The sequence below is a fragment of the Lithobates pipiens genome, unplaced genomic scaffold (genome assembly GCF_037356315.1).
Source record: "Lithobates pipiens isolate NorthernLeopardFrog02 unplaced genomic scaffold, aLitPip1_a1.2 Scaffold_8, whole genome shotgun sequence".
Taxonomy (NCBI): domain Eukaryota; kingdom Metazoa; phylum Chordata; class Amphibia; order Anura; family Ranidae; genus Lithobates; species Lithobates pipiens.
This window is the reverse complement of record NW_027507903.1, coordinates 86,758,625-86,779,736: the sequence shown is the minus strand read 5'-3', so window position 1 is coordinate 86,779,736 and position 21,112 is coordinate 86,758,625. Positions and strand designations below refer to the sequence as shown.

Below are 21,112 nucleotides of genomic sequence, written 5' to 3'. Positions count from 1 at the left end.
AAGGAAACTCTCAATTGGTTTCAAAGGAAGAAATAAAAAAATAGAGCTGCTAGAATGGCCCAGCCAATCACCTGACTTGAATTCAATAGAAAAACTATGGAAAGAACTAAAGATCAGAGTTCATAGAAGAGGCCCATGGAACCTTCAAGATTTGAAGACTGTGTGGAAGAATGGGCCAAAATCACACCTGAGCAATGCATGCGACTAGTTTCACCATACAGGAGGGGAGATGCCTTGAGGCTGTGTCAGGGATACCACATGCAGGCACCCAGCATGGGTGATCAGACCAGTTGGCTACACCTAAAGGAACCAGGACCAGATGAGTACGTGAAATATATATTTATTAAAGCGGAGTTCCACCCAAAAATGGGACTTCTGCTGATCCGGTTCCTCTACCCTCTGAGGTCACATTTGGCACCTTTCAGGAGAGAGGGGGGAGCAGATACCTGTCAAATCCAGGTATTTGCTCCCTCTTTTCGGTGAAAGAGCAGTGCAGATTCTGCGGCGAACAACACCATGTCCAGCCCTTCCTCCTCCCCCCCCGGCTGTCTTCTGGAAGAGACACATCCCAGAAGACAGCAGGGATCGTTCAGAACACACAGCGTGACTTGCGCATGCATAGTAGGAAAAAAGCTGTGAAGCCGCAAGGCCCCATATAATAACTAACTATCGTATATACAAGTGGGAGGAACACACATGACAAGGGGAACAGGAGGCCAGTTAGGCTACTTTCACACTGGGGCGGGGGGGGCACGTTAGCGGTAAAGTGTCGCTAGGGCAGCGGGCAGAGGCACATTGGGCTGGGCAGCAGGCACCGAAACATCAGGCTGGGCAGGGGGCACCGGAACATCAGGCTGGGCAGCAGGCTTGTACAGATTGGCTGGCGTGGGGGGGCAGACTGGAACAGATCGGCTGGCGTGGGGGGGCAGACTGGAACAGATCGGCTGGCGTGGGGGGGCAGACTGGAACAGATCGGCTGGCGTGGGGGGGGGGGGGGCAGACTGGAACAGATCGGCTGGCGTGGGGGGGCAGACTGGAACAGATTGGCTGGCGTGGGGGGGCAGACTGGAACAGATCGGCTGGCGTGGGGGGGCAGACTGGAACAGATCGGCTGGCGTGGGGGGGGGGGCAGACTGGAACAGATCGGCTGGCGTGGGGGGGGCAGACTGGAACAGATCGGCTGGCGTGGGGGGGGGGCAGACTGGAACAGATCGGCTGGCGTGGGGGGGGGGCAGACTGGAACAGATCGGCTGGCGTGGGGGGGGGCAGACTGGAACAGATCGGCTGGCGTGGGGGGGCAGACTGGAACAGATCGGCTGGCGTGGGGGGGCAGACTGGAACAGATCGGCTGGCGTGGGGGGGCAGACTGGAACAGATCGGCTGGCGTGGGGGGGCAGACTGGAACAGATCGGCTGGCGTGGGGGGGGCAGACTGGAACAGATCGGCTGGCGTGGGGGGGGCAGACTGGAACAGATCGGCTGGCGTGGGGGGGGCAGACTGGAACAGATCGGCTGGCGTGGGGGGGGGGGCAGACTGGAACAGATCGGCTGGCGTGGGGGGGGGGCAGACTGGAACAGATCGGCTGGCGTGGGGGGGGGGGCAGACTGGAACAGATCGGCTGGCGTGGGGGGGGGGCAGACTGGAACAGATCGGCTGGCGTGGGGAGGGGCAGACTGGAACAGATCGGCTGGCATGGGGGGGGCAGACTGGAACAGATCGGTTGGCGTGGGGGGGCAGACTGGAACAGATCGTCTGGCATGGGGGCAGACTGGAACAGATCGGCTGGCGTGGGGGCAGACTGGAAGAGATCGGCTAGTGTAAAAGCAGGATTGGATAGTGACAGGATTGTTCGGGCTGGGAAAAACTTCTGTTCTTTTTGGGTTTAGCCACTGAAGTTCTGTATGTGAATGCAGGGCTGTAAAAAGGGGGTGCAGCTGATGGAAGAGAAGAGCTAGAGAATGGAAAAAAAAAAAAGAGGGAGCAGTTGCTAAGGGAGATCTTTGCAGGCAGCTGAGAAGAGGTAAATGGGTTAAAGGCAGGGTAGGTGCAGCAGGCGGAAACAGGGTACTGACACGTAGTTGGTAGCAGGGTATATTGGGCTGCAACTGTGGTTGATAGAGAGAGAGAGACAGATATTTGAGCAGACAGGTGTCTAGCAGCAGGAATGGGTTGTTGCAAGCTGGCGGAGGTTGAGTGCAATATATCTGACCATGCCTGCAGTAATGGTTACACAAAATTCCGTTTAGACTCCTGTACCTGTAGGGAAAATGCTGAATAGTGCTAAAAGAAATAAGCTGAATCATCCTCCAATAACCACACCAGAGATGCTACCTGAGCCTAAAAGGACCACCAAAAGGAGGAGAATCATAGCTACCATTAGGGATACTAAACAAAGCCAATGCTGCACAGATTTGAATGAGTGGCTGAATTTCTTCAAACAAAAATCTGCCTTGACCAACAAGAGAGCGTGCCAGAAGGATGCATTTCAACAAATGCTCCCTAGTCTGCTCTTTCAAAATTTGGCAGCGATATTCCTTGTCTTCTGTTACAAGCAGTGAAAAATATAGAACCTCCTCAGAACGCATCTTGCAGTAATTAGCAAATGCTTAGACGTAATTCCCAGGTGCAGCCGATCTGACTGTATGGCTTCAGTATTTTGTCGGGGATACCACATGCAGGCATCCAGCAGGGGTGATCAGGTCGGTTGGATGCTCCTAAAGGAAACAGGACCAGATGAGTAAGTGAAAATATATTTATTCCGATAATGACACACTTCAAATACCAACACCAGTAAATCATAAACTAGCAAGTGGAAAGTAAACGTAACGCAGCCAAGACCCCATATAATAACATAACTATATACAAGTGGGGGGGAACACACATGAGCAAAATAGGACAGGGACAAGGGACAAGGGGAACAGGAAGACAGGAACTGGGAACAGGAAGCAGGTTCCAGGGGGACAAGTCTCCAGATCAGGGTACAGGATCAGGAACAGATCGTACTCAGGCAGGGACACAGCTTGCAGGGAAAAGGCGGGCTTATATACCCCCAGCAGTCTATATCAGGTGCAGCCTAATTCCCTGTATAATCGATCTGCTGGGAGAAACTGGCTGGTGGACACTGGAACTGCATCCTATGGATCTGGGAGCCACAGTGCCACCAGCAAGTGAGTCCTTTCCTGACACTGTCATTACCAGAGGATTTGTACAAAGTATTAAATAGATTTCAGTTAGCTTGTTCAATACTTTTTTCCCTTTGTCATTCCATTTTATTACACATAACTTCATTTCTGAACTTATTTGTTTTGGTTTCTTTGTATTTATGGACCAACACGTGGTGAAAATTTAATGTCAATAGCACATTTAGAAACATATTTACCTAGAAAAATGGTGATGTGTTCAATACTTATTATACTTGCTGTATATACCTTAAAATTTTAAAAACACATTCTGTAATATTAATTTACAGAAGTTAAAGGATTGTATGTTGTATTCCAAAAAGTAGCAACCCGCGGTACTCCACTCAAAAAGCCACATTGCCACAAGCACAGAATGCATCACTGACCTCTGAACTGATGGTCAGATGGCATCTTTCATGGATCAATTTATAAGGCTAACTGACAAAACAGTAGTGATCTGTATGATACAGGTCTTATTTTGATGGTGCAACAGATTATTTCTAGTGTCTCATTCACACTGGCACTGTCTTATCTGCATTTATAAGGATATAGAGGAAATGCATGTCATGATTTTTCATAGGTGCCATTCACATTCACTTGCTTGAGTCCACATTAACTGCTTTACAAATTTGCCCCAGAGAGTCTCCAAAGATGCCCTTCCATAACCATACTAAGCCAGTTTCTTACTCTTTTAGCCTTCTTACTTCAACCCAGTTCTAATTGCTTTATCAAAATCTTTAGGGATTTATAGGTAAATATGTATTTTTATTATTTGTTTCCATCATAAGTATTAATACAACAATGGGTTTTACACAAATAAAACTGTTTGAGTGAGCAACGATAAAGGCTTTCAAGTAAACAGGTGATAACATTGCAAGGCAACATAGCAGGGAGAAGAGGCTGCCATGTCACTGATATTTATATTAAGTGGTGAAACCATAAAGCAAGTACTGTGTGTGATCTATGCAAGATTAAAAGGGAGAGGAAAAGGGAAGTAAGGTCAAGGCCTAGGGAGGCCTAAGAAATATTAGGAAAGAAAGAATGCAGACTCTCTCATGTCTAGACAATGGGGGAGGGTTAAAAAAAAAAAAATTATTAGGTGAGTATACTAATGGTTTAGTTATAGCATGTTTTTAAGAGCAGTGGAGGTGGAGTAGTCAAGGCACACACACACCAGAGGATTTTGAACTTCTCAAAGGTATCGTTATCCAGCGTAAGCATCTCCACCATTCGCATAATATTGTTGACGATGGAGACCCACAGTGACAGTGAAAGGGACTTGTCAGTTTTCCAAAAAAGAAGGATTAATTGCCTCGCTGCAGAAAGGAAAAATCATAGTAGGCATCGTTTCCGAGACGATATCGATCCCGGATATTGACAGAAGTGCTATTTCAGGGGTTGGCGTCAGGGAATCCTGATAGATTTTATTATAAATAGTAAAGACTTTGGACCAAAATAGGCGTGTCCCACTGCACTCCCACCAAACATGTAAATAATTTCCTTCTGTCAAGCCACATCTCCAACAGGAGGCTGACATCTCTGGAAACATCCTATGTAGCGATAAGGGGTCCCTGTAGCATCTAGAAAGGACTTTACGATTTATTGTTATGCTCAAGAAAGAGAAATTATAGACTTGTGTGTAAAGTGAAAGAAGGTCTGCCAATCTTTAATTGTAAACTCTTTCCCCAGAAAGATGGCCCGTGTTCGACTATATGATGGGAGTCTATCGTGTAGCAATGCGTGGATTGATTTATAACATCGAAGAGAGTAGATGTTTGGGGGTCCTGAAGAGGGAGCACAGTCGCTCATATTCAGAGGGTGGTCCATATGAATAGCATAAAATATTCAAAAATATGACAACTCATATACTACAGTAAAAAATCCTCATGTGAGATCACACCATACATAAACCATGAACTGTGATTTTCATTGAAATGTCCAACAATCTATTAGCAATGAGCATAAAAAAAAAGTGTATGTCCGGTTCTCCTATTGACAGTTCAATGACGTGAAATATATAACAAGTCAAGACATGGTGAGATGCTTCTGATCCAGACAAGATCTTATACTTTGAATCATTTGCTGTCACACTTTCACCATTCCACCTCATGCACGCCCCTTTGTATATTTGCTTACCAGAGGTAAGTGTTAATTGGACCTGTAGAATCCTTCCAATTGTAAGGCTGCTATGCTCTTACTGGGGAATCTGCTCCCCTTACCAGGTACAATGAGGTGGATGTATCATGTAAGAATACAAGGGGATACTTTCCATAGTGTCAAACGGTTTATTGAAAGTAACCAATCCCCGTCTTACAAATTATGCTTACAAGAATTTAAAAAGGTAACCAGCATGTGACAGTATTAGCGTCAATCTCACCGCCAATCAGAGTTCCAAACGAACCACCCACCACGATGAGTCCCAGGATGACGTGGATTGCAGCAGATTTTGTATTTTATATTAGTGGCTGAAGGTGCAGGCTACATATTTTGATTGAGCGCTGGGTTCAGGAGTACTGCATATTTCTGACTTTTATTTTATAGTACACATTACATGACAGACACTGCATGGCACAGCACAACATGGTGCGCACTGCAAGGCACCGCATGACATAGTGGGCACTGCAAGGCACAGCTCGTGACTTGGTGGGCACTGCACATTACATGGGGGCACTGCATGGCAAAGCACATGGCATGGTGGGCACTGCACATGACATAGTGGGCACTGCATGGCACTGCACATGACATAGTGGGCACTGCATGGCACTGCACATGACAGTGGGGGGCACTGCACATGACATAGTGGGCACTTCATGGCACCGTACATGACATGGTGGGCACAAGAGAGCACATTACATGGGGGGGAGCAGCACTCTGTCCCCTAGCACAATCAGTACACCCCTCAGGTCAGTTTCTAAACAATCCTCCCTCCCTAATGAGTTTACTAACCTCATCTCAACAGCATGGCAGATTTCCTTCCTCCCGGGCTCCTGCTGGTTAGGATGACATCAGCGCCCCACCCCCAGACTGCTGCCTACGGCTTTTAGAACACTGTGTGAGTGGAACAGATCCTGTGATAGGAGGCATGCATCGGCAGAGACAGGACTCCGCTGCAGTGGCTGACACTTGTCTCCTCCATGTGTGCAGTGCACAGAGGGCTCCTCTTCCTTCAGGAAGAAACACAGATAAGCCACTGCCATGGGCCTATATTGAGGGAGGGGCCTGGAGCTGCAGCTGCAATAGCCCCTATGTTAATCTGGCCCGGGGTCCGGCCTTAACTGGAGTATGCTGTCCAGTTCTGGGCACCAGTCCTCAGGAAGGATGTACTAGAAATGGAGCGAGTACAAAGAAGGGCAACAAAACTAATAAAAGGACTGGAGGATATTAGTTATGAAAAAAGGTTGTGAGCACTGAACTTATTCTCTCTGGAGAAGAGACGCTTGAGAGGGGATATGATTTTAATTTACAAATACCGTACTGGTGACCCAACAATAGGGACAAAACTTTTTTGTGGAAGGGAGTTTAACAAGACTTGTGGCCACTTACTAAAACTGGAAGAAAAGAGGTTTAACCTTGAACTGCGTCCCGCCGAGCTCGCATGCAGAAGCAAATGCATACGTGAGCAGCGTCCGCATATGAAAACTGTGTTCAAACCACACATGTGAAGTATCACCACAATTGTTAGAGCGAGAGCAATAATTATAGCCCTAGACCTTCTCTGTAACTCAAAACATGCAGCTTGTAGAATTTTTGGCAAAATTGAGATTTTTAAAGGTAAAATTTTGGCGCTATTCCACAAGCGGACGCAATTTTGAAGCGTGACATGTTGGGTATCAATATACTCGGCGTAACATTATCTTCCACATTCTAAAAAAAATTGAGCTAGCTTTACTGTTGTCTTATTTTTTTGATTCAAAAAAGACCACTACGCAAATACGGTATGACAGAAAGTATTGGAACGACCGCCATTTTATTCTCTAGGGTGTTCGAAAAATATATATATAATGTTTGGTATTTTCTAGCAAAAAAAACTGATGTTAACTTGTAAAACACCAAATCTCAGAAAGAGGCTCGGTCCTTAAGTGGTTAAATAATTTATAGTTAATCAATAGTTTTCATTGTGGTTACAATATCTAACAGCTATCGGCCTCTGCTTATTCCCATGTTTAAATTATACGTTTACAGTGCCTTGCGAAAGTATTCTGCCCCCTTGAACTTTTAAACCTTTTGCCACATTTCAGGCTTCAAACATAAAGATATAAAATTTTTATTTTTTGTGAAGAATCACCAACAAGTGGGACACAATTGTGAAGTAGAACGAAATCTATTGGATATTTTAAACTTTTTTAGCAAATAAAAAACTGAAAAGTGGTGCGTGCAAAATTATTCGGCCCCTTTACTTTCAGTGCAGCAAACTCACTCCAGAAGTTCAGCGAGGATCTCTGAATGATCCAATGTTGTCCTAAATGACTGATGGTGATAAATAGAATCCACCTGTGTGTAATCAAGTCTCTGTATAAATGCACCTGCTCTGTGATAGTCTCAGGGTTCTGTTGAAAGCGCAGAGAGCATCATGAAGACCAAGGAACATACCAGGCAGGTCCGTAATACTGTTGTGGAGAAGTTTAAAGCCGGATTTGGATACAAAAAGATTTCCCAAGCTTTAAACATCCCAAGGAGCACTGTGCAAGCGATCATTTTGAAATGGAAGGAGTATCAGACCACTGCGAATCTACCAAAACCTGGCCGTCCCTCTAAACTTTCAGCTCAGACAAGGAGAAGACTGATCAGAGATGCAGCCAAGAGGCCCATGATCACTCTGGATGAACTGCAGAGAACTACAGCTGAGGTGGGAGAGTCTGTCCATAGGACAACAATCAGTCGTACACTGCACAAATCTGGCCTTTATGGAAGAGTGGCAAGAAGAAAGCCATTTCTCAAAGATATCCATAAAAAGTCTCGTCTAAAGTTTGCCACAAGCCACCTGGGAGACACATCAAACATGTGGAAGAAGGTGCTCTGGTCAGATGAAACCAAAATCGAACTTTTTGCCCACAATGCAAAACGATATGTTTGGCGTAAAAGCAACACAGCTCATCACCCTCAACACACCATCCCCACTGTCAAACATGGTGGTGGCAGCATCATGGTTTGGGCCTGCTTTTCTTCAGCAGGGACAGGGAAGATGGTTAAAATTGAGGGGAAGATGGATGCAGCCAAATACAGGACCATTCTGGATGAAAACCTGTTGGAGTCTGCAAAAGACCTGAAACTGGGACGGAGATTTATCTTCCAACAAGACAATGATCCCAAACATACAGCAAAATCTACAAAGGAATGGTTCACAAATAAACGTATCCAGGTGTTAGAATGGCCAAGTCAAAGTCCAGACCTGAATCCAATCGAGAATCTGTGGAAAGAGCTGAAAACTGCTGTTCACAAATGCTCTCCATCCAACCTCACTGAGCTCGAGCTGTTTTGCAAGGAAGAATGGGCAAGAATTTCAGTCTCTCGATGTGCAAAACTGATAGAGACATACCCCAAGTGACTTGCAGCTGTAATCACAGCAAAAGGTGGCTCTACAAAGTATTAACGCAAGGGGGCCGAATAATTTTGCACGCCCCACTTTTCATTTTTTTATTAGTTAAAAAAGTTTTAAAAATCCAATAGATTTCGTTCCACTTCACAATTGTGTCCCACTTGTTGGTGATTCTTCACAAAAAATAAAAATGTTATATCTTTATGTTTGAAGCCTGAAATGTGGCAAAAGGTTGAAAAGTTCAAGGGGGCCGAATACTTTCGCAAGGCACTGTAGTTTCACATCTCTATGTGGGGGACACATGCAAATTGCCTACCTTTCCAAACTGCAGAGAAACGTGTTGCACTTTAGCAGATGCATGGGATGCCATTAATAAATAGGCTGCCCTACACCCACAACATGCGCATGATCTGAACTGAGAATTAGAGGTGTACCGAAATTTCGTCTGCCGAAAATTATAGGCCGAAAAATGTGTTTTTTCATTTGGCTGATAGAAAAAAACAACTGATAACGAAAGGGGGCGGGGTCCACCCCGGGTGCTGCTCATTACAGAAGTGTCACCCTGGCGTGCACCAGTCCCCCCCCCCCTCCTCGCCACGATCTCCTTGTGTCACAGAGCTGAATTGTCTGGGGCGTAGTAACAATGTCCCTCCTCCTGTGATAGACGTGCAGTGATCCAATGGTGGGACACTGAATCGGTGTGACGTGATCACAGGAGGCGGGACATTGTTACTGCCGTCCAGGCAAGTCAAAACCTGCTCCGTGACACGCGGAAATCGCCACTCTGATCCGGACACAGGCATGCTGCTTTTAATGGGCACTGGTGAGGCTGCTGGGCACTGGTAGCTAAATTTGACGGGCACTGGTGAGGTTGCTGGGCACTGGTGAGGTTGCTGGGCACAGGCAGGCTGCATATGATTGTCACTGGTGAGGCTGCTGGGCACTGGTAGGCTGCATATGATGGGCACTGGTGAGGCTGCTGGGCACAGGCAGGCTGCAAATGACAGGCCCTGTTGAAGCTGCTGGGCACTGCCAGGCTGCATATGACAGGCCCTGGTGAGGCTGTATATGATGGGCATTGGTAGGCTGCATCTGATGGACACTGGTGAGGCTGCATTGATCTCTTGTATCATGTCTGCAGTCTCTGACCACCTCCTGTATCATATCTGCTAGAGGTACACAGAATGGAAATTTTGCTACTATTAGCAATGTGTTTAAGTAAGAGAATGCAGACATGATACAAGAGATGGTTAGAGACTGCAGACTGCATTTTTCTTGCCCTTTCTTGCACTAAAGGTGCCAATAATAGCAAAAAATAAATTCATATTAATTTAAATTGATGATATTATTAAAAAGTTGAATATAATACAATTATATATAAAAATCTGGAAAAAAAAATTCGGTATCGGTTTTTGGCCTAGTGCATCCTTGATTTCTGGTTTCGGCACCAAAATTTCCATTCAGTGCACCCCTACTGAGAATAAATAACACTTTTACAGGATCAGTTTAAACATTTTGCCCATTCCTTAAAAGGGAATCTATAGTCCTTTCCTTTATTTCTCATAAATTCATGCACGCAAAAGCAATCAGCCTGATGTAAAATAATCTTGTGTGTTATTGTTCTAAAAAAACATTACATATATGAATAGATCTTAAAGTGGATGTAAACCCAATTCATGAAATTTGAGCTGGGCACATATCGCTGCAGTGTTTCATCTCTCTCCAAAGCACTATGTTCCATAGCTGTCTCCAGCTCCGTTCTTCTGTTATCAGCCTGATAACTCCTGGAAAGTTCTCCGCCACATATGATAAAAGCAGCATGAGTTTTGTATTGGGGAGGATGCTATAAATAGATTAGCAGAGCCCTGAACTATTCAACGATCAGCTCTGAAAGTCTCTACCTATGAGGAGAGGGAGTGTGTGCCTTTCCTCCATTTAGCGGTCTTGGCTGTATGCACAGGCTCCAATGCAGTGCTAATAAGGAAGAGAAAATCCCCTAACACGATCTGAGCTTTCTAAAGAATATATAAAGCTGAAAGCATGTAAAATGTATGTAGGTGGATTTGTTTCATCTGAGGCCGTTCACTTCACTGGGTATATGTGAGGGTTTACATCCACTTTAACATCATGGGGACAGCCATATTTCCTTATCAACTGCCTTTTGCTTTGCATCGATACACAATAGCTCTCCTTAGCTGTTCTTTTTTTTTACATTGTAAGCCAATGAGTCAGCAGACTCAAAGAACATACCTCCAAACTTTCTGAAACAGGAATGAGGGACACTTTCCAGCACAAAGTATGCAAAGGACACATCCCTGACATGCCCCCAGTTACAAAGACCGTAAAAAAATGAAGAAAAAAAAAATCTACTTAACTTAGTCAATTATAGATGCCATCCATGTTAAGTGTGCCACATCCCTTACATACCAAACAGCAAAAATTTGAGGATACCTTGTTTGCTTTTAAGGTACAAATGTTCTGGTGGCATCCTACATGGAGGGGATCCAGGGAGCATTAGCAGTAACCAATTAACAATGTGGAAATTAATTACATGTTGTGAAACCCCAAACTAAGAGTCTAAAAAGCAACAGCCCTTAAGAATGTGAAGGAAAGTGGGAACATCAGCATACTACTAATATATTGGATATTTTTCTGTTAAAAAAAAATATATAGGACATATTATAAAAAAATTTTGCAAATGGATAACACTTTACACTGAATCCATTCAACCAAGCACACAACAATGGTGTCACTTTCGTTTAGAACAGCAGAACCTTTCCATTAACTGTTTTTGGTTGGTCAGTATGCTTTGAGGACATTACAACTTTATTTAGAAACCTTAAACAATGGAGATGCTTCTCTTCTGATGGCCTCCTGGAGTCGCCCCAGTAGTGGCCGGTGCTTAATTTATTTTTTTGGGGGGCTGCAAACAAACCACCCGACCCCGTTTCGGTCCCAGTCCTGTTCGGTCGGTTCATATCTCCATGTCTTAGACACAAATTTGCACAAAGATGTTTTGACTTTACTGCACCCTTTCACATACCTGATCAATTTGATCTTGCTGCCCTTGGTAAACCGTCTCTGGATCAGTTGGAGGTCTTAAGTGGAAATCTGAATCACAAAAGTTTCCATCTCCATCCACATTGTGTAGACTTTCCCAGACAATGTTCTCTTCTGTAAGAAAACCTTGGTCCGTGACAAGCAAGTACAGCAGTCCCTAAAAAATAAGCAACATTGTTTTTCATTTGCACCATAACCCAAGAAAGCAATGTTATTTACTGATGGGAGGAAAGATGATCACTGGGAGCTGAAAAGTCTTTAATATTGATTACATTATAACCCACAGAAGATTCCCTAATAGCTCTTCAGTAAAATGTTCTTGTAAACAACCTTTTGGATGTTGCTTGGGAGATGTCTTGGCTGACCAAGTAATCCTGAACAAGGACAGAACGAGCTCTCTCATTAATGTACAATGCAAGAAGTCGAGCCACTAAACCTTTAGCATTTTGTTAGAACAGTGTTCAAATCTAGTTACAGCGGAGAATAATGCCCTGTACACATGACCAGACTACAGCAAAGGTCCAACGATCGTGTGTGGGCTTCATCGGACCTTTGCCGTCTAAGAATCAGACAGACTTTAGATTTAGAACATGTTTAAAATCTTTCCAATGGAATCAAGTCCAGTCGAAAAATCAGTTAGTCTGTATGCTAGTCCAACAGACAAAAACTGACGCTAGGGCAGCTATTGGCTACTGGCTATGAATCCTATTCTAGTCCGATCGTACGTCATCACGTTTGAATCCTTTGGACTGTGGTGTAATTGTGTGTGTCCAAGTCCGTTCATTCGGAAAGTCAGTCGGAACTCCGCTGAAAAGACTGTCGGACCTAGTCTGCCGGAAAGTCAGATTGTGAGTACACAGCATTAGGATCTGCCTGCATGGTACAGACAATTGATTATTGCAAACACGGATGCACAGACCCATCATAAACAAAGAGAACTATGTAGGATTTCACAGTGCTGAAGGTTCCAGAATAGAGCATCTAAAAAAGGTAAGCTGCATTAAAAAAAAAAATGTTGTATCAGTGTAAGGCCAGCTTTACTTTGAATGGTTCCTCAGGCAAAAATATAGAATGGTAGAGGTGGGGACAAAACACAGCATGTCCCTCACTGACTTTTAGTAAGTATAAAAGTATAACTAAAAGGCAAAACTTTTTTTTTTTAGTTTTGGATTGAGTTTGTTTTTTGCTGTCCGAGTCCCTGTTAAGGATATTCACCCTCTCCATTTGTTCTGTTCACCATCATCATTTCAAGTGAAAGTAAAAGAAAATCCCAAATTTTGGGTTGCCCCCAAAAAAGTAATAGAGGGAAATCTTCCAATGGGTACACTGGTTCTAATGACCGGGGGGGTCCCAAGAAATTACTTTAATTTACAGAGATCTCATCTCACTTCAAGTTTGGCTTTGGGACAAGAAGTGAAGATAAATCTCCAAAATAGGACACAAATGGCAAATAAAATAAAATTCTGACAGGGGTTATAACCCTCCCTTACACTATTCAAAATTAAAAAAATAAGGTTGTCTATAGTTCTACTTTAAGGCTAAACCAGTGGCCATGGGACACGCTTGTCCTTTTCGGCAGCTGGACGTGTTGAGCCGCATCATGCTGAAGACTTGGTAGAGTGGATGACCAAGCCCTCTTCATCCTCCTCATCCTCTCTCACCCAGGCTCAGTGTACTAGCAAAGCAGCTGCCAACGCATCGTCTTCCCTCGTCTCAATGTCATCATCAGTGACTTCTTCCATAGACCCACCACGTCCTCCTGAGGAGTCCCCTGAACTCTTTGAGCACAGTGTTGGGTACATGGTCCAGGAGGATGCCCAGTGTTTTGTAGGCTCTGATGATGATACTCAGCTAGAGGAAGGCAGTAGCATGAGCACAGAGAGAGGGGATGCTCAAGAAGGACAGCAATCTGGCAGTCATGTTCCACAAGCTGCAGCATACTGCCAGGTTTGCTCCAGCGATGAAGAGGGAGGGGATGATGAGGGCACTGACTCCACGTGGGTGCCTGGTAGGAGAGAGGAGGAGGAGGAGGCACATGTCCAATGAGGCAGGATGCCCTCCGGGGGCCAGCTTAGGGGCAGCGCACCGACTGAATCACACCGCAGAGCTCCGCCTGTGCAGGGCGCTACCTCTGCGCGTTATTCTAAAAGTTCTTTGGTGTGGGCCTTTTTTTGAGACAAGTGCATCAGATCGTACTGCTGCTATTTGCAACATATGTCTCAAGCGTATCTCGCGTGGCCAAAACATCAGCCGCTTGGGCACCACATGCTTGACCAGACATATGTTGACCTGCCATGCAGCTCGTTGGCAAGCGTACCTCAAAGACCCACACCAAAGAACAAAGCGGACCTCTCCTTGCTCCTCATCAGCTGGGATCTTCAACCCCACTAAACCTTCAGTCCTCTCTGAAACCTGCTCTGAGAGGAATGAAGGTGTAGAATTAGGTGTGTCACAGCCAAGTGCTTGCGGGCACTCTGCTAGCAGTACACCCACGTCTGATTATAGCAGGCAAATGTCCCTGCCCCAGCTGCTGGACCGTCGAAAGAAGTTCACTCCCAGCCATCCACATGCCCAGCGGTTGAATGCTAGCTTGGCTAAATTGCTAGCACTTCAACTGCTGCCTTTTCAGTTGGTAGACTTGGCCCCCTTCCGTGAGTTTGTACAATGTGCGGTTCCTCAGTGGCAGGTCCCCAAATGCCACTTTTTCTCATGGAAGGAGATTACGGCTCTCTACCGGCATGTGGAAGGCAAAGTCCTTGCCTCGCTGGACAGGGCGGTCAGCGGTAAGGTGCATATTACCGCCAACTCATGGTCCAGCAGGCATGGACAGGGACGTTACCTGTCTTTCACGGCCCATTGGGTCACTCTTCTGGCTGCTGGGAAGGATGCAGGACAAGGTGCAGTAGTGTTGGAGGTTGTTCCGCCACCACGCCTCCAAAATGCTACTACTGGTTGTGACACACCTCTCTCCTCCATGGCCTCTTCCAGTGCTCTGTCCTCAGAACAAGCGGTGCTCCGTAGGTGTTCCAGGGGCTACGCAAGTACGCAGGCAAAACAATGCCATGCCGTGCTTGCGCTGGTTTGTTTGGGGGACAGGAGCCACACTGGAGCAGATATTTTGTCAGCTCTGCAGGGGCAAGCCGAGAGATGGTTGACGCCACGCCAGCTTAAGCCAGGAATGGTGGTTTGCGACAATGGCACCATCCTCCTATCCACCGTCCGACAGGGACAACTGACCCATGTGCCCTGTGTGGCTCACGTCCTTAACCTGGTGGTGCAGCGATTCTTGGGCAGGTACCCAGGCTTACAGGATGTCCTGAAGCAGGCCAGGAAAGTCTGTGTGCATTTCCGCCGATCATTTAATGCCTGTGCTCGGCTGGCTGAGCTCCAAATGGAGTTGAACCTGCCCAAGAACCGCCTTATATGTAACATGCCCACCAGGTGGAACTCAACGTTGGCCATGCTGCAGCGGCTGCACATGCAGCAGAGGGCCATCAATGAGTACCTGTGCGACTACGGTACCAGGACAGGGGTGCTCGGTTTTTTATCACCACGCCAGTGGGGCATGATCAGGGCTGCATGCACTGTCCTGTCACCATTTGAGGAGGCCACAAGGATGGTGAGCAGTGACAGTGCATGCATCAGTGACACTGTACCTCTTGTCCACCTGTTGGAGCATACGCTGCGTGGAATAATGGATAGGGCACTTGAGGCAGAACAGAGGCAGGAAGAGGAGGACTTCCTTGCCTCTCAAGGCCCCCTTTATCCAGAAAGTGTTCCTGCTGTCCCACGCATCACACAGGAAGAGGAGGAGGAGAAGGAAGAGGATGATTGTGTCAGCATGGAGGTGGAGACTGGCACTCAGCATCAGCAGAAGCAGTCTTGTAGGGATGATTTACAGTCCCAGGAAACCCGTGGACTTGTACGTGGCTGGGAGGAGGTAGCTGCAGATCATGTTGTCCTTAGTGACCCAGAGGACTCCAGACCGAATGCCTCAGCTAACCTATGCTGCATGGCCTCCCTGATCCTGCAAAGCCTGCGGAAGGATCCTCGTATTCTTCGGATCAAGGAGAGGGACCATTACTGGCTGGCCACTCTCCTTGATACATGGTACAAGGGTGAGGTTGCCGACCTTATCTTGCCGTCGCAGAGGGAGCAGAGGATGAGACATCTCCGGGAGGCCTTGCAGAAAGGTCTGTGCAACGCGTTCCCAGAGACTGGGAGGTTACAAACTCCTGGTCCTGGACAACGTGTTGCTGAGGCATCGGTCAGAAGGAGTGGTGGAGAAGGTGGCCGTCTGACTGATGCGTTCAGACAATTTTTTAGTCCGCAGCCCCAAGGTATGATCGGTTCCAGCAACCATCGCCAGCGTCTGATTTACATGGTGTAGGAATACCTAGGGGCAAGGTCAGACTTGGACACCTTTCCCACCAAAAATCCTCTGGCTTACTGGGTCTTGAGGATGGATCACTGGCCAGAGCTTGCACAGTATGCAATTGAGCTACTGATCTGTCCTGCATCCAGCGCTCTTTCAGAACGCACCTTCAGTGCTGCTGGTGGCTTTGTTACCGATCACAGGGTGCGCCTGTCCACCGACTCGGTTGATCGACTGACCTTCATAAAGATGAATCAGTCTTGGATCACCCACAGCTACCAAGCACCTGAAGCTGATGTAACCAAATATATATTTTTTTTGAAATATCACATCCCTTCAAGACTGCCTATGCTGATGCTTAGTGACTGTCCTGTTATGTTGATCGTCTATCCTCTTCCTCCTCCGCTGGTATGTTGGAAGAACATTTTTGGTTCTGGGTGATGCCACCAGCCCAATTTTTCAGCCCCTGTTTAACAGGGGCGTTTAATTAACATTTTTGATGCAATGCTTTGCAGCAGGGCTCATTCCTGCACTACAACTAGAGTATATGGGAGAGGTTGGAGTGTCGTGGCACCAGCACCAGTGCCTAAGGCCCAATTTTTCAGCCCCTGTTTAACAGGGGCATGTAATTACAATTCTTGATATAATATTTCACAGCAGGGCCCGTTCCTGTGACCACCCAGAGTAACTGTGAGGACCTATAGTGTTGTGGCACCAGCACCACAACCACCAAAGGTCAATTTTTCTACCACTGTTCAACAATGGCATGTAATTACAATTCTTGATATAATCGTTCACAGCAGGGCGCTCCAGCGCCCACCAAGAGTCACTTTGAGGGCTTACAATGTTGTGGCAACACCAACACCTTGTTCCGCCATTTCTGCAGAGCATATAGGGCAGGCCCCTACTTTCAAACATCCAACTTACAAACGTCTTCTACTTGCAAACGGAAGGAGACAACAGGAAGGGAGATGAAAAAAGACGGAGCTACACTTTAAAAATGTACCAGTTCAAAATTACAAACAGATTCTACTTAAAGCGGGGTTCCACCGCTGTTTTGTTTTTTTGGGGAAATTGCAAGAAGTACGTTTTATAATTTTTTTACTTACTTTTTTTTTTTTAAAATGCTCCTGCTGCCGTTTTTCCGTATTCTAAACACTTTATAAAAACGTCTCCTGACGTTTTCCATTTTGCCTGCGGGCATGTGAAGCCCACAGGCATTGTCTTCCGGGACACTGTGCTGCTGATGTCCCAGCATGCACCGCCAGTTTAATCGCCGATCTCGCGCATGCGCAGATGAAACCACTCGAGCGCTGACAACTCAGGTTGCCATCACAACGGGCGGCGTCTTAGGAAGTCCTGCTCCGTTGTGATGGGAACTATTCCTTCCTCGCGCGAGAACTCGAGCCTGGGCGCCGCACAGACTCCTGGGAAATTGAAAAAATGATCCCAGGAGACAGTGCGGCCAACAGGAAGTGCAGACCTGCCGCTGAAGCCCTGCCCTTATCCGCAGCCGCTCCGCCCCTATCCGGAATCTCCAGGACCAGGAAATTTAAAAAACGAAAAAGACAGAAGATGACAGCAGCAAGGTAAGGGGGATATCCTGCAATTACATAACAAGAAAATCCTAAGGGCATAGGAGTAGTAATTCGGGTGGAGCTCCGCTTTAACACAACAAATCGACACAGTCCCTATCTTGTTTGCTCCGCCTGTATACTGCTGTTCTGAGTATATAGGGCCTGGGGGCCCCACGTCTTTCCTTTTTTTAATATGGGTATGGGGTTCCCCTTAATATCTGTACAAGACCCAAAGGGGCTGGTAATGGGCAGGGGGGGCTACCCATGCCATTTTTCTCAATGATTTTCATCCATATTGCCGGAACCAGATATTACATTAAAAACGCAAGCTGTTTGAAATGACTTTTTTTCTGTTAAATGTCATTTTGTGCAGGGACTGTTCTAAACACGGGAAACGCGTGGCACTTCACAGGCATACTATAGACACCCCCCAGGCACGATATTTAAAGGAATATTTCACTTTTTTTTTCACTTTAATCGTCATTAAAATCAGTGCTCCTGCCAAAACGGCCATTTTTAAAAACATTTTAGGCATTGACCCATGTCCCCTGGGGCAGGAGCCAGGTCTCCAAACCCTTTTTAGGACAGTATCTTGCATATTAGCCATTAAAATTAGCACTTTTTATTTCGAACGTTCGAGTCCCATAGACTTCAATGGGGTTCTAAAGTTCGTACAAATTTTTGGTCCGTTCAAAAGTTCTGGTGCAAACCGAACCGGGGGGTGTTCGGCTCATCCCTAGTGTTGATTAACCGCTTCAGCCCCGGAAGATTTTACCCCCTTCCTGACCAGAGCACTTTTTGGGATTCGGCACTGGTTTCTTCTACATATTTTTGGTAAAAAAAAAAAATTGCAATAAGTGTATATTGATAACAAAAGTTATAGCATGTACAAAATAGGGGATAGTTTTAGGGCATTTTTATTATTATAATTATTTTTTCACTAGTAATGGCGGCGATCTGCGATTTTTATCGGGACTGCGACATTATGGCGGACACGTTGGACAATTTTGACACATTTTTGGGACCATTGTCATTTATACAGCGATCAGTGCTATAAAAATGCATTGATTACTGTAAAAAGTTCACTGGCAGGGAAAGGGTTAACACTAGGGGGCGATTAAGGGGTTGTGTTCCCTAGTGTGCGTTCTAACTGAAAGGGGAGGTGACTGTATAGGGGAGATGACAGATCGCTGTTCATACTCTGTATGAACAAACGATCTGTCTCTTCTCCCCTCAGAGAACCGGAAACTTTGTGTCTCCATACACAGATCCCGGTTCTCGGCGTGCTCCGAGTGATTGAGAGAGCCCGGCGGTGATCACGACTGCCGGGCACTCGCATCGGCTCCATAGGTGAGCAGGGGGGTGCGTGCACACCCCTAGTGGCCAAAAAAGGAAGCAACATAAGATAACGGCGATTCACACAGCCGAGCCATGTTGCTGCAGTACAACTGCGGCGGCTGGTCGGCAAGTGGTTAAATAGATAGCATGTCAAGCCTTAAAATTGCATAAAATGGAACAAAAAAATGATGGTACCCAAAAGAGTTATGATTTAAATATAGATACACATGCTTACCCTAATGCTGTGTTTAAAGCGGAGTTCCACTTATTTAAAAGTGTAGCTGCTGACTTTTAATAATCAGACACTCACCTGTCCCATGGTCCAGCAATGCAAGTGCAGGAAGCCTCGCTCCTTTCCCCCTCCTCTCTGTGGGGCCAGCATTCTGTGGGCACCCGACTGTGGCTTCACACCCAGGCGCACACTGTGCATGAGCGAGCCTCGTGCTGTGAATGGCCGGGCAATCTTCTGGGACCTGTGACGTGTCCCACAAGATTGGAGGGAGGGAGGGGGAGAGGTGATCTTCCTTCCGGCACCACAGCACCAGGAAGGGAAGTGGGAGCTGGGTGCCTCCAAAAACAGGTTACTCACTCCCCCACAAACAAATTACATGCCAAATGTGGCATGTCAGGGGGTCATCAGCACTTAAAGAGGACTTTCCATTTTTGGGTGGAACTCCGCTTTAAATTGGAGTTGGTGATGGAGTATTGGGGATGCTTTAAAAATGTTTTAATAATTTTTTATTTATTTAATTTTTTTATTTTTACACTTTTTAGTAAAGTAGCTGCAGCAGTAACATGTTACACCCTGTACACAGGGGTATAACGTCATAAAAGGTGAACTTAGCCTTTGAAGTGGTTCTAAAGTCTGGGTACTTGCATTTTCTGTATTAAAGTAAAAAACACCCCATTAACTATTCCCCCCCTCCCCAGACAATTACCCAACTCCTCATTCGATTCAGTGCTGTACTGTCTGCAGCAGTGGGGCTCTCTCTCTTCCTAGTCTCATGCAAACTAAGAGCAGCAGGAGTCACTGGCACTCAGATTTCTATGGGGCATCTGAAGAAAGAAGGAGAGGACAGTGCAAACGGGGCACTGCCAAAGAGTTAACGGACTGGGATCTGTGCAATTATGTTTCACAGGTATGCAAAAAATAAAAAAATTTAAATAAAAATGTGCCTATAGAACCACTTTATCTTTATTGTTAACAAGCCCCCTACCTGACAGCATCAGGCAGGTGACAGGTACGCTTTAGGAGATATCAGGGCTCTATCAGACAATGTCTCTCCCTGTCATCCACTGCAGTTAATCAAGCACCGATAGTTACATATTACATAGTAGGTGAGGTTGAAAAAAAAGACACAAGTCCCACCTATGTGTGTGATTATATGTCAGTATTACATTGTATATCCCTGTATGTTGCGGTCGTTCAGGTGCTTATCTAATAGTTTTTTGAAACTATGAATGCCCCCCGCTGGGACCACCGCCTGTGGAAGGGAATTTCACATCCTTGCCACTCTTACACTCACGAACCCTTAACGCAGTTTTAGGTTAAACCTCTTTTCTTCTAATTTTAGTGAGTGGCCACGTGTCTTATTAAACTCCCTTCCGCAAAAAAGTTTTGTCCCTATTGTGGGGTCACCGGTATGGTATTTGTAAATTTAAATCATATCCCCTCTCAAGCGTCTCTTCTCCAGAGAGAATAAGTTCAGTGCTCGCAACGATTCTTCATAACGAATATCCTCCAGACCCTTTATTAGCTTTGTTGCCCTTCCAGTACATTCTTCATGAGGACTGGTGCCCAGAACTGGACAGCATATTCCAGGTGAGGCCTGACTAGAGTCCTGTAGAATGGGAGAATTGTTGCTTTATCCCTGGAGTTGTTCCCCATTGACGTCTGCTGATGACGAAACGCATCTGGAGGAAGGCACGTAGTGACGTCACCACACGATCTGAATAGGACGGCGGGCTCCGTTTGTGCCGGCCGGCCGGCATTCATTTTACGCATTATACTACTTTTTAACTGTAAGTGCAATACCTTGTTTAAATA

At 46.0% G+C, this 21,112-nt stretch overlaps 1 protein-coding gene across 1 annotated transcript in view; it reads right to left on the bottom strand.

The window, feature by feature from the left end:
- Positions 1-21,112, bottom strand: part of MINDY2 (MINDY lysine 48 deubiquitinase 2) — a 173,455-nt gene that overhangs the window by 46,782 nt on the left and 105,561 nt on the right. The window contains exon 7 of the mRNA XM_077472635.1: positions 11,759-11,932. Coding sequence (XP_077328761.1) covers positions 11,759-11,932 — 174 coding nt within the window. The remainder of the gene's footprint in view (positions 1-11,758; positions 11,933-21,112) is intronic.